This window comes from Photinus pyralis, unplaced genomic scaffold (genome assembly GCF_008802855.1).
Source record: "Photinus pyralis isolate 1611_PpyrPB1 unplaced genomic scaffold, Ppyr1.3 Ppyr1.4_LG2, whole genome shotgun sequence".
Lineage (NCBI taxonomy): Eukaryota > Metazoa > Arthropoda > Insecta > Coleoptera > Lampyridae > Photinus > Photinus pyralis.
In genome coordinates, this window is record NW_022170403.1 from 3,411,612 (window position 1) to 3,425,224 (window position 13,613).

The following is a 13,613-nucleotide window of genomic DNA, read 5'->3' on the forward strand; positions in this document are numbered from 1 at the left end:
AATGTGTCATTTATTTGGAAATATCTTCGGTAAAAAATAAAAACGATTTTTTAGGATCTCCGAAACCAGTCGGAATTTTTTCAGTTTGAAAACGGCATTTTGTTAAGCATTAAAATAGGCCAAATTTGAACAACCTACCCATTTCTTACAGTTTCCGAGATCCCCATGGTGGCTCTCGAATTTGAATCGACTCTTCCCTTGTACACCTTCCCCCCTCTACTTCTTTATCAAAATTAATGCGCGTTGCTGAATAACTGAAGGCCTGTGTTTTTTCGACAAAAAGAAACATCTGCTTGTCTTGAAATTAATTAGTTTTACGCGGCGATAGCGCACTCTTATCGCACTGACCGGAGATAAACTTTTACAATAACAACTCGCAATTATTTCCAAACGCATAAACTTAATCCTTTAACACGTAATTAAACTTTACAAATACAAATAAAGATAAACAAAGCAATTATTTAAACACAAATCAAACATCATTAAATAAATAATTCTAAATAAAATCAATATTGATTCAAATTCACATGATATGATCGAAATTCATGTTTAATCTAAATTATCGTCCATATTCACGTTATCAAAGGTACTATACCAAAGAAAACGTCTGCACGACGTAGTTTAACAACCATACACTGCGTCCCAAAAACAATGTATACATTCTATGGGTACCTTTTTCCGAGAATCCGAATCTGTTATCAGAATTCCATAACACGCTAGATGCAGAAATTTCAGGCTACTACTTTCTTATTTTTTATGGACGCCATATTGGATATTTACGCAATGAGATAAAGACCAAAAAATAAAAATAATGACGTGTCACACTCTATACCTCGCTCTATACTTTTACATAAATTTACTAGTAGTAGTAATTTTCAAAATCAAATGTTTTCTCAACAAAACAGCCACGGATATCTAGAACTTGCTCAATCAACAATGGCGATGCATTCAAATGAATTTCTTTTTTTCATAAGAAATAAGAAACTAGTAGCCTGTAGCCAGAGGTGGGAAAGAGTGAAACACTTGAAAATTGCTTAATTTGACCTAATATAGCATCCTCATAAATGATCAAATATAAAGAAAGGTGGTTGGTATTCGGAATTATGTCAACTATTCAAATTGGGCAATTTCAAGTTTGTGCATAAATTATGGTACAAGGTGCCCAAATTAGTCGTTAGTATGGGGTAATGCTTAAACAATAAGTAACAGAAAAATTGACCTCGCACTCCCGATATAAGTATTTCTTTGAGATAAACTCGACGATGTTGAAAACCAAACTGGTCTACAGTCTTTTGAGTTATGGACAAAAGTTTAATTTTCCAATTTTGAGATAAAAGCCTCTTTGTTTATTGAGTTATCGGAAATGTGTTTATTACTAATGATTGTTGCATAATTTTCAGTTTTCAAAATAAGTATACGGGGTCAACTAAACAAGTTATCGGACGTAACCTCATTTTATTAAATGGAACACTCTGTATATTTGAATCTTTTTTTCCTTTGGGATCGGCTGTGAAAAATGTTTGTTTCCTGAAAAGTGTGGCAGAGTGCAATCGGGCCCCTTGCAATGTACCTCAACCTTATTCAATCGTGTAGATTTGGAAGTTCCCCCCAGGATTCGAGTTGTTTCTTCTCACGTTCACCGGATGTAACATCACCTCTGCGCTTTTCTGGCATGGGTCCTCCATTCAGAAAAACGTTGAACTTCAGCTGAAGTGTTCATCCAACCTAATTTAGCCTACCAAGCCATCACAGATACGGAAGTGATTATTTCCAAAGTTATGAAAGATATCAAAAGTGGACACCCTGTATACATAATAGTAATAGTGGGTACGTGGAAATCAATCTAAAATGATGCAACCTAAAAATAAGCCAATAGTGTGGCGCAAAGAAATAGTAAAACACGCTGTCAATAGAACTTACTCACCATTAAAATTAGGAAGATTTGGATCTTTTACAGGAAAATCATTGTTTTGCAACAGTTACTATCATTGTTAAAATAAATTATGCAAGCGTGATTACATAGAATACGGATCAACAAATCGATAACCATGGGGTTAGGAGGGCATGAGCACATTGTACTTCTATTTAAAGCAAGATTCGAAGAATTATGCATAGGGAAATTTTGTGACACTCGCGGAACCACAACTTGTAATCCGGTCATATTGAATAGGATTCTTAAACCTGTAGAAATCGATTGGCGAAGGTTTGACATCGCCGTCTCTTGGCGTTTTCGAGTTAGATGAGGAGCAGACGGACGGACAAAATCATCACATAAAGGAATTTATTTCGAAAAATTCCCCTAAAAAGGAATGGTAGAATCAATTGAAAAACGTTGCTGTGCTTATTGTTTCATACATACCGGATATTTAAAGTTTGTTTGGTTAGCTTTGTGAAATGCAGGTAAAAAATTTAGAAGGCATTAATCATACCAAACAGCTGGTCCAGAAACAATCCTTTTCAATATATTTGCCAAGAAAAATCTTGACGATTACTGTGCGCATGCGCAAACTGCACAATCTCAACTTTCTTATTTATAGCGGCATTTTTTGAAATTTTAGTAACGTTAGCTTCTAGTAAAGGCAAATATCGCATATAGTAGATGTGAACATGCGCAATGCCAACTTTCTCGTTCATGGAGATATTTCTTTGAATTAAAGTAAAGATACACATCGCATTATATTATATATTATTATATAGTATCAAATTAAATGTGCGCATGCGCAAACAACTTAATCTCAACTTGGCCGCTTCTTGAGACGAACATATCGCATAATACAAATCAAATGAGACTGCGCAATGTCAACTCTCATATTTATGGATATTTTTTGTAATATTAACCGCAGGTGCTTCTAATAAAAGCAAACGTAGCGCCAATATGGAACTCAAAAACGCACATGCGCAGCGTGAACTTTCCGATTAATTAAGATATTAACCACAAGAATGAAAATATCCAAAAATAGTCCCAATACGTAAACAAGAAGAAAAGAATTACACAGGAAAATCATACAAAATACCTCGGTGACCATAAGTGGAAGGTTCCAATACCATAGTAGATAGTTTTTAAAAAATTTAAAAATTTCAGCACCGTATCGGTTGCTACCAACATAGTATCGATAACTCTCCGTAAGTCGATATTTGCAAATTTATTAATAACTGTTGATATAGCGATGACTACCGATGTCGATAACTCCATAACCATATCAACAAGGTTCATATACGCGATAACCTAAACATACTATTTTAATAATTAGAACAAATTTGACATCTACAGGATGACTTGCGACCATTAACTGGATTACAGTTTTAGTAATAGAGCAGTGTATAACATAAATTGCATACAAGAATTTGATTAATAAATATAATAGATCGTCCATTCTGTGGTTCGTTGCAGAAGTAGAAGAAAAGTTGCTACTGGCATATATGAATGAAATGTCAAAGGTACTTAAATCTTCTATCTATCAGTGCATTCATTCAAAACTTCAAACAAAGCTTGCGATTAAAAAAATGGAACAGTTCTGACAGGATACCCTAAATTACATGCGTTTTATAACTTTTGAATTAACATAATGTCAATAAGTTAGCCCCCCACTACATCCAATTTCTTTCTAAACCATTTCAGAATTAGATGCTAATTGCGCGCTACCAATAACAAAAATTTAGTGCTTTGGCCGATCGGTACAAAAGAAATTTTTATTTGGGGGCTTATGTTAGCCCCAACTTAACATTAAGCTACATCCCCCCAATAGAAAAAAGTATCGTAGGAAAATAATTAATCTGCTATAAAATTTTATTGCTATAGTTAAGTACAAACTAAATATTTAAAAAAAACATAACACAACAAAACAAATTATCTGATCAAGTAGAAAAGTAAATCAAAATCAAAGTCACTGATGGACACTGGCCTTTAATAACACACGACTCTCTTTCATTAAAGGTACTGTAGTGAGACAGGATTAAGATACTCGGATTATTATACCACTCACCTTCTTTCAGACTTAGGCCTCCTAGGTGATAGTGTTAGGATCCTAAATTTTACGTATGTCTTGTGATATTTTAAAATACAAATTTAGAGAAGTAGCACAGAGACAAATTAAATTAAAGACATCGTAAGAGTTAATTAGGTCTATTCATTTACATAGTCCACAAAAACACTTTATAATAAATTTGCCATAGAAGACTATCTCCCTTGGCAATTAGAAAACGTACGGGGGTTTCTGAATAGTTAAATCGCATTTTATACCAACAAATGATAAATTGAAGAATTACAAGCTTTTTGTCATTTGAAAACACTTCAATGCATATTCATGAAGTGATCAAATTAAATATGAGTCAATTATAAGAGTAGGAATTAATTAATCCGTTCAGGTAAGGTTCAGCTTGCGTTATTAGCAAACTTAATTCCATTTCCAGGTACAAATAATTGAAAGTATAGTTTCACAGGGCTTAAACATTCATTAATAATAAAGGACATGCGCAAATCGGTAACTCCTAACTTTAATTTATTCCGTCCCTGACCACCGCCCCCGTCTGTTACATTTATTCATACCAGACCACACACAGATTTATATAGGATTATAGCTATTTACAAATATTATATCTCTAATACAATTAATTAATGTTAACTGAAAGGAATTTACCTTGTAGTGTAGTAAGTATTCCAAAAGTTACACAAGTTGCCCGCTTAAGTTGCACATCTTTCTTTTGTAAACGGATATTTTTGACTACCCCCAGAACGCTTTCTCCGCAAGTTAAAACTAACCATTCCTTTCGAAGTTTTTATGTTTATTACTGTTTTTGTTGCACAGCCAAATTTAGTCATTCGTGCATCGTAAAGTAGATTTCTTGAAGTGAACGTCACGTTTATGCTTTTATACACTGATTTGTACGGGAAATCCGTGGTCAAACAAAAAATTTGTTTTTGTTTAGGTAATGAAAATTGAATTATTGATTCTTATTTAGTATTGATTACGGTTTTAGTATACGATTCACCCGAGTGTCCATACCGCAATCTTTTGTGCCGCGCGATTCACTATCCCTCTTGTGTGTTTTTGTTGTTATCTGTTACAGATAACGCAGAAAGCGCCCTTCTGAGCTCACAAGGCTGTTACAAACCTGAAGTTCAAAGGTAAATATTTTTAATTTCCGCCGTATAACGTATAACGTTTGATACAATCGAACTGTAATTACTGCATTTCTTGATAGTCATTTATCCATTATAGCTTCGTTGTTTTCTGCGGATGCCTGTTTTGATGTTAATAATTTCCTTGACTACGTGCTGATCCCCTTTTTGTTAAATATTGATTTAAATTTAAATATTGACATTTCAGATCTAGACTGTAATATTTGTGATATTTTTGAGATCATTTAATTAATTACCCTCGACTGTGACATCAATTTTTGTTTATATCCTACTCTGTCGATTATTCTTTTTCTTTACCATATCAAGACCAGAACAAGGATCGATTAGCTTGCTTCCCCCTTTCGGTAAGTATTCTCTTTTCTCTTTTGAAATTGACTGAGGATTAGTGGCGCCTATTCGGTTTACTATTACTACATTTCCCTTTTGCTTCGTTTCACACAACACGCAAATATTTGTTTCAGCAAATTAACGTTTGGCGTGTTGCAACAAATTTGCAACTATAAAATGTGATGTATATCGTTGAGAAAATTTCACCATCTCATCGTATACAGGGTGTTCTCATAAGTATACAAAAAAAAAATCGCCAAAGAAGCATTTTTCCAAGGATTCAAAGCGTTACGTTTGTAAGATAGTCTCCATTTTTTTTCTCAGCAACCATCCTCGTATGTGCTATGGTTTCTGATAAACAATAAAAGAAGTAACACCAATGTTTAGGAGCGTAGTTCTCAAACCAAACATTTTGACCCTTCCATATTTCTGGTTCCTATAACCAAACAAATCTTACAGCAATTTGCAATTGTTCGATTAAAAAAGAATACGTCTTCATTATAGTTCTTAACTAAAATGTAATAAGGTTTCCTTCATCAAGAGTTTGCAATTTAAGTTGGGCGTTATAGGTTTAGTTCTCGAATAGTCCTCATTTCCTGAAAATGTAGTAGTTGGCAACGTGACAAATTCAACTGTCTTTATGGGATATTTTCCGAAATTTATAAAATGACGTCGGTAAAGTTTAATTAGAAAACCTTTCGGAGGCAGGCGAAAAGTATTTTTATTAGACGTATACGGCTGAAGTTTTCGCGTTTTATTTGTTGAAGTCGAAACCTCGAGAGTCGATAAATATTTGCACTTCTTCTCGCTGGGCAATTAATCTCGCTGTTTCGATGTTAAGAAAAGTTCCGCGGATTCCAGTTGCAAATACGATTAGATAAGCAAAATTAATGTTTTACCCTCGCAATTGCATGTCGATAACGCTGTTTTCCATTTAAAGTAACTTTTGATGTCATTTTTAATAATAAAATGGAATGACTGATGTTAAATTAATAGATCTGGATTGCTCCAAGTTGCATCCTGTTATTTATTTGCTTTTTGATCTCAAACTCAGATTGCGAATTTCTATTGTATACTAAATTCGAGTTTTCATTAATGTTCGAATCTCGTGCTCGATAAGTTTGTGTTTTATTTAAATTGAGGTTAAGAATGGATATTGCGGGTATTTCTCAAATTTTCGCAATTATACTATTATGTAAGGAAAGCGTAAGTACGCCGTTTAATTATGTATATGCAAATAACGCCACCGAAATGAATAGAATACCAGACTGGTAGTAAAGAAAATCGAGAATTGCGATCCAAAATTTAATTACCCCTTCAAACTGTCGGTGAGAACATACAATCGACCAGATGCTCAATATTTTGACGTCAACTGCACCTGGCCCGTGGACATGGATTCCACTATCGGCGTAAGTGAATCTTCTCCTCCCTTTCATTCTCATCTTTGAATTCCATATAGGTAACCATGCAATTCGATTACGTTCTTGTAGGCCGTAGCATGCCCATTTTAAGAGCCAAAGAAAATTATCTCTGCGACTCTGCGAATAAGTATCTCGGAGAGCCTTGGTACGACGCTTGTCGCCAAGCAAACATTCCGGTCAAGAAGTGTCCAATACCAAAGGTAGAGATACCGCATAAGTGAGCTGTTAACGACTTTTCCGTTGCAGGGATTTTATCAGCTGAAGAACTTTAAATTTGACTCTGAAAAGATGGGCGTCAAGTCTTTGCCGTTTGGTATGATCACTTCCAAAAGCGTCATTTTTAATAACCGCAATCAGGATATTCTTGCTTGCATTATTGCTGAGGTGGACAATATAGAGAAATGAATTTTAGATCTGATATTTGGACAATAAATTATATCAACTGTAATAGAGTCCGCTTTCCTTTGGACGATTTAGGTGTAATTTTTGCACAAATTAAACAATGCACGTTGGAAAAGCAATAAAGAGAAAAGAGGTATGGGTAGATTGCGCCGGTAATTCACTAGTCCGGCAATATAAAACGAGATGCGAAGAATCGCATACGATTTTCAGTAGGGGATTTTTGTGGCAATCGGCTCTCATTCGGAAACCAGACTTTTAATCCGGCTCATATTCAATAGCACTGATCCTTCAACTCGTAGAAATCGTCAACTCTTTTCGTTCTCGAGTTAGGCGAGGAACAAACGGACAAAACCATCACATAAAAAGCATAACATTCAAGTAGGTAAGTATAATTAATGATTTCTATTGCATGTGTTTCTTCGATATTTTTAAAAATAAGAGACTCTCTTCATATCGGGACATGGACGTTGGACACCCTATGTAATTTGTTGAAAATACTCCCTATTCTCTCTATTCCCAAATCTTAGGACATTTGTGGTTGTGGAGAAAACTAAATTTTGGAACCAAATGGTCCTGGGTTTATGCCAAAAATCCCATCTTCGGTTGTAAATTTTTTTTTTTTTTTACACTGTGTCCAAGATAAGGATGTATAGGGATATTCGAAACCACAGAAGATATGCCGATGATCAAATTAGAAAAAAACATGCGCAATTAAAGGGTTATGATTGATTAAAGAAAATCAGAAAATTCCGAAGAAGAAAAGCGGAAATTTGCCGATATTTTTTTTGGAGGCTATTAAATTGGATTCATTAAATACGTAATTGGCCGAGCAGATGCCTGTTGCGTCTCCAGCTCTCTAATTACCCTCTAATATCCCTAAATTTTCAATTCCGTCCCGTCGGTCTGTTTTCTACATCTCAAATTTTTATGATTTGAAAAGCCAATACATTTAGCAGCACAATAAGTATTGATAAAGATCCAGGATGTCGTTTTCACCTCAGCCAAAGTTGGTATAGAAAAATCTCTTGGTCTTTGGGAAGAGTACTAATGAGACAAAAATACGATACAACTGAATACCGACCGATACTCGAGATCTTCACGCATCGATCTTTTTACAACACACCTTCAGCGGCCGATTCTGACCCACGATAACAGCATAGCTTTTAAAACATATTTTTTATTAGGCATTAGTTTTACTTTTATTCGAGATGCCTACATATACAGGGTGTTTCATAATTGAATGTCAATATTTAAGGGGGTCCATTTTAAAAAGAAAACTTCATATGAACCTATGTCCTAAACGTATTAACTTTTGAGATACACGGTGGTAGTTTTCAAAATAAATCATTTATTATCTCGTTTTTTATTAATATCTGTAATACCACTTTAGATATTTTAATGAGTGGCGTTCGTACGGAATTTCACATACAGACAATGATGGTACGCCACTGATTTCTCTGAAAATAAAAATTATTCTTGAAACCCCCAATCATTTCTAAGTAAATTTGATCCCTTTGCTTTTTTCAATCCGGTGCACGGTTTTCGCTTAAAAAAATAAAAACTCGTCAACAGAATTAATAATTGTAACAGGCGCAGCCTACTACAATGATAAGTATTGAAAAAGTTTCAAAATTCGAAGTACGAAGCATGAGCAGATTTAATCGCTTGATTTTTTCAATTCGTCGCACGATTTTAAAAAGAAAATCTTTTATCTGCATGATATTGTCATGATCATGCAGAGAAACGGTTTTTATTTTTTTAAGCGAAAACCGTGCATCGAATTGAAAAAAACAAAGGGATCAAATTTGCTTTTGTTTACATCAATACAGGTACGATTTTTTTTGTTTGTAAGTTTAATTGCTTTTACCCAAAATCGTCCTGAAACCTTCATTTTCATGCCTACTTTATTTATTTTATTTTTTAAATTTTATTTTGCCTTTATTTTGGAGTGGGCGGGGTTTCAGCCAAGGCCAAACCAATCCACCATACGTTTACAAATATCCATGCCCGAACCCGGATTCGAACCAGGGACCCTTAGCACCACATTCCAGCTTTAACTGAACTGCACCACACGAGCTTTCTGTCAGGAAATTTTACTTTCCATGACAGAGGCAGATCAGACTACGTTTCCTGCCGCTTGTCACTTTACTGGCCGCAATTGTGACATTGCCAAATGTCTATAATGACCACCGTCATCACTGACAGTTTGACATGAATCAAAAGTTCTATATGAAAATTGAAATTTTATATTAAAATACGATTTCGGGTAAAATTTAATATAAAACTCGTCAGTAAAATGGCATTACCTGACTCGGAAATTAAAGTCGGCCCCATTCAATATTTCCTCGCCAGTAATTTTTCATTTTTGTGACTTTTATGTAAATATTTGTCACTTCCGAGCCGGAAATTGATTTACTTTTCGATTTCTAAATAAAACACCCTGTATCTGAAAAAGCAAAACATCTCTTTGATAAACTTGGATTCCGCCAAATCAATGACTCAACGCAGTTGTAGTTATAGATAGTGTAGGGATTTTATAAATGTTTTACTTTCAAAAATCGATGGGGTGGTTATCAAAAAATGTTCTTTTTTAAATTTTCGATCGATCGCTATTTTGTTCTTTGGAAAAATAAAAATAATAGTAAAATTTTTATGTTTTTTTCAATAGTCCTTAAAATAAGGGAGTTTTCGAAAAACAAAAGAGCGCCAACAACTTCGAACCGGAGCACCAAATCAAAAATTGGAACTAAGAAGTGTTTTAATTACTTACACTATGGTTCTAACTGCCAGTTTCGGGTGTAACAGCTTAGTATTAACACCGAGATTAACACCCTATATACAGGGTAGAGCAACCAAGGTAAGTTTACATACAGAGAGAGTACCAGCATGAAATCGAATCTAATCGGAGTAAGTACCAAAACACTGTTGTTAAATCAATACATATAAATAAATAAAATCGTTTAATTTTGTTGTAAAGTTAACACGTTAGAATAAGATAAACTCAACCTTTTTGTCTTGTTTCAACATGAGTTCACCAGTCTTCCATTTGCTAATGTATTCAACATATTTTCTATTAAATCAGATCGTGCTCTGGATGTATCGTTAGAAACATGCTCGTTTAGTCATCATCAAAATTGCATGATCCTTGGCCAGTAATTAAAATTACTGTAAATTAATTTTATTTCAGCAGAATTTGGTGACGACAACATTAGATACATTTTAAATCAAGATCAGGATCGCGAATTCCAACAAGATGGCGCAACAGCACATACTACCAAAATTCTCACATAAAAACAATTAGAATTAAGTTTTGTGAATAATATGCAAAAAATGTATATTATTCAAACATACCTTTGGAAATTACACAAAAGGAATTACTTAAATCTCCGTAATAAAAAAAATGTCTGAAGTATGATTTGAAAGTATAACAAGTTTTCCTGTTTTCCATACATAAAAAAACTAAAGCATAACGAACGATATTTGCTTACCGTTCATTGAATCGTTGACGAATATATTCTGATGATTAATTACCTGAAACAAACGAAACTTATATTAGACATGCGAGTTATTATTACTTCAGGAAAAAATGCGTGCGCTTTCTCTTAGGCTGTAGTTTTGAGTTATATCACAAAGTGGTGAACAACACCTATTCTATTACGTACGGTTTTAAGATGTTTTTTTTACTCGTGATCTCATATTTTTGCTCGAAGATGTTTGTTAAATTTTGTCATTGATTGCCAGGTACAATAAACGGATCACTTTATCTTTAAAATGTATTTAAAAAAATATTAAAAATTGACTTTTACACTGGCCATGTTTTTTTTGAAAATGTTTATATTACAAATAACCACTCGGCTCGCCCAAGTTTATAAAAGACTCAAAAATTACTGGGTTCATAAACACACGTGACAATTCCAAAAATTTAAAAGCCTAACATGGCTTAAATTAAATCTAGCCAAAACAAATTAAATGTTCATCAACAAACAAAAATTAAAGGAAAATGTCGGTACGCGGACTCCTTTTTAATTGTTGGTTATGATGATTTAATTAAATTAACCACAAATCATTCGTAATAGTCCTTTCACATAAACAATAAAACACTACTTTATACAAAGTCAAGGCAGAATTCCTCATTATTCGTGGTTAATAAGAGTTAGAGTTTTAAAAAAGGGGGGTTGAATTAAATTAAAATAGTTTAAACGATTTTTTCAATTCAATTTCTAATGTTAATTTTTGAACTCCCTTATTTATCAGCACAATATCAATACACTTCAAAAAGGAAACCAACCCGAATCAAATATTACAATGCCAAAACGGCTCAATAGGTATATGAGATTATTCACGGGAGGTATATGGAATGTTACATAGAATATAAAAATAAAATCAATATACAGGACGTTACAATTAAGATACATTGTTATCTTAGTAACCGTGAGATATGGAGGATAGAGAGTTGGTTAAATAGAGGCAATTTAATGCTGAATAATTTGTTAAAAAGAGACAATTATTTTACTTCCGGAGATTTACCAGAAAATCAATTTTCGTTTTTATTTGTCTACGACTTTATTATTGGATTAATTGGAAAAACCAAGAGCACTTTCTTAACGTACTTTTCCGATGCGATGTTTCGGCTTTAACATCAACTCTATTTTTTTAAATACGGACCTGGATTTTTTATGATCTCCAAAAACAAATGATGTATAAAAACTCTCTATCCAAAGCAAGTCATTTGAAGTGTCTTTCAAAATTGAAGGGTAGGCCTTGACTCCTAAAAATGAACTTTGTAACAATTTGTTACAGTACAGGGGTTGATAATCCTCGCTCGTACAAAATAAAAAATTAACTTTCTACTGCACTGACGAATTTTTACTAACGCAAATTATTAAACCGACGGCTAGCTCCCAAACAAATTCTTATGCTGTTATCTTACCTTTTTTCTCTAAATTTAAAAATTAAAACTTACAGCTCTGGTTTGATTGCAGACAATATTAAAATGAAATTATTAACGAAATAAAATCGATCCAAATTCCACTTTCTTTTGCATTTATTTTACTTTACACAAAAAATGTACATCTCGGAGCTACTGAAATGGAATTAATTTAAAGGAGTATTATCATTTAAACTGACTAATTAAATTCAATGGAAAGTCACACTTCACACTCGTTCTAAATGCACCCAAGCCCGGAGTATGTTATACGGCTGAATTTAGCTAATTTACTAAAATTGATATCTTTAAGAATTCGGTGATTACTTACAATAAAATCAACACTTTTTAAAGAGAATTGATCGTTATTTTTATACAAATCAGGAAAAAATTACAATACCTTATACACCGCTCTCTGGATACGATGGTTTCCCTACAGGGGTTTATATTATAACAGTAACTATACTCTAGATTCTAGAAAATAAAATCAATTTAAACTGGGCGTCACAATAAGTTCAAGTACGAAGAAACTGATAAAATCAATCGGAACATAAAAATACAAGACAGTAGAAACCCTTAGAAAATTGCTGAACGTAGCGTTTTGTAAAAACAATATTTTATTGAACGGTCGTGTTCGAGGCAAGCAAACGACTATTGTTACAATGAAGGTGGATAATTTGTAGTTAAAGTTTCATAATACATGTTTTTCAACAAGAGCTTCGAGTTCGTATGTTTGTCGTTGCGTTGGTTACCTGGATCCTGTGGGAATTAGTTCCATTAGTTTCCGCGTATCAAATAATAATTAATGTTTAACAACATGCACTGCATTGTTAACGAACCACTTGAAATTTGATCAAAAGTGAACATTGCGACAACGCGGTTAGTTTGTGCAATTGTGATTCTTTCTCATTAAAGTTACTGCCGCAATACAGTTACTGTTTCGAATTTAATTGGCGAATGACACTCATGTGAAAGATAATTGTGCCACTAAAATCTTCGAGTACGCGAACGTATTTTGTTAGATCAAAGGAATGCAGAACAAAATAGGATTTAATTTGGTACCATTAAAATCGACCCAATGTTTATTTTTAGCGTCGAGTTTTAAACGAGACGGTGATGCTTTCTCCGAATTGTACAATGGCTCGCTCGCTCGATGGCTTCATGTCCATCGATTTAAAAAAGAACAGATGGGCCGATTACGAGGGAATTTTGCAGGTGGATTCTTTATGGGATCGGAGTTCGTGATTTGGAAATGTAGGCCAAAAATTAGGAAGGTCCTTTTGAGATCTCCGTTGTCTATGTTTTCATTCTTCAAGTGTAGTAATGTGTGAATTGCGTAACATAAACTTTGTTTTTGATGGCACCCCACAGAAAGAAATCTAAGGGCGATAGATTAGGA

At 33.8% G+C, this 13,613-nt stretch overlaps 1 protein-coding gene across 1 annotated transcript; it reads left to right on the plus strand.

The window, feature by feature from the left end:
• Positions 1-4: 4 nt before the first annotated feature.
• On the plus strand, positions 5-7,340 carry LOC116163220. The gene is made up of 4 exons (XM_031477075.1): positions 5-6,673; positions 6,727-6,876; positions 6,927-7,088; positions 7,135-7,340. Exons 1-4 carry the CDS (start codon positions 6,617-6,619, stop codon positions 7,291-7,293), a joined length of 528 nt encoding a protein of 175 aa, XP_031332935.1. The 5' UTR covers positions 5-6,616; the 3' UTR covers positions 7,294-7,340.
• Positions 7,341-13,613: the final 6,273 nt, after the last annotated feature.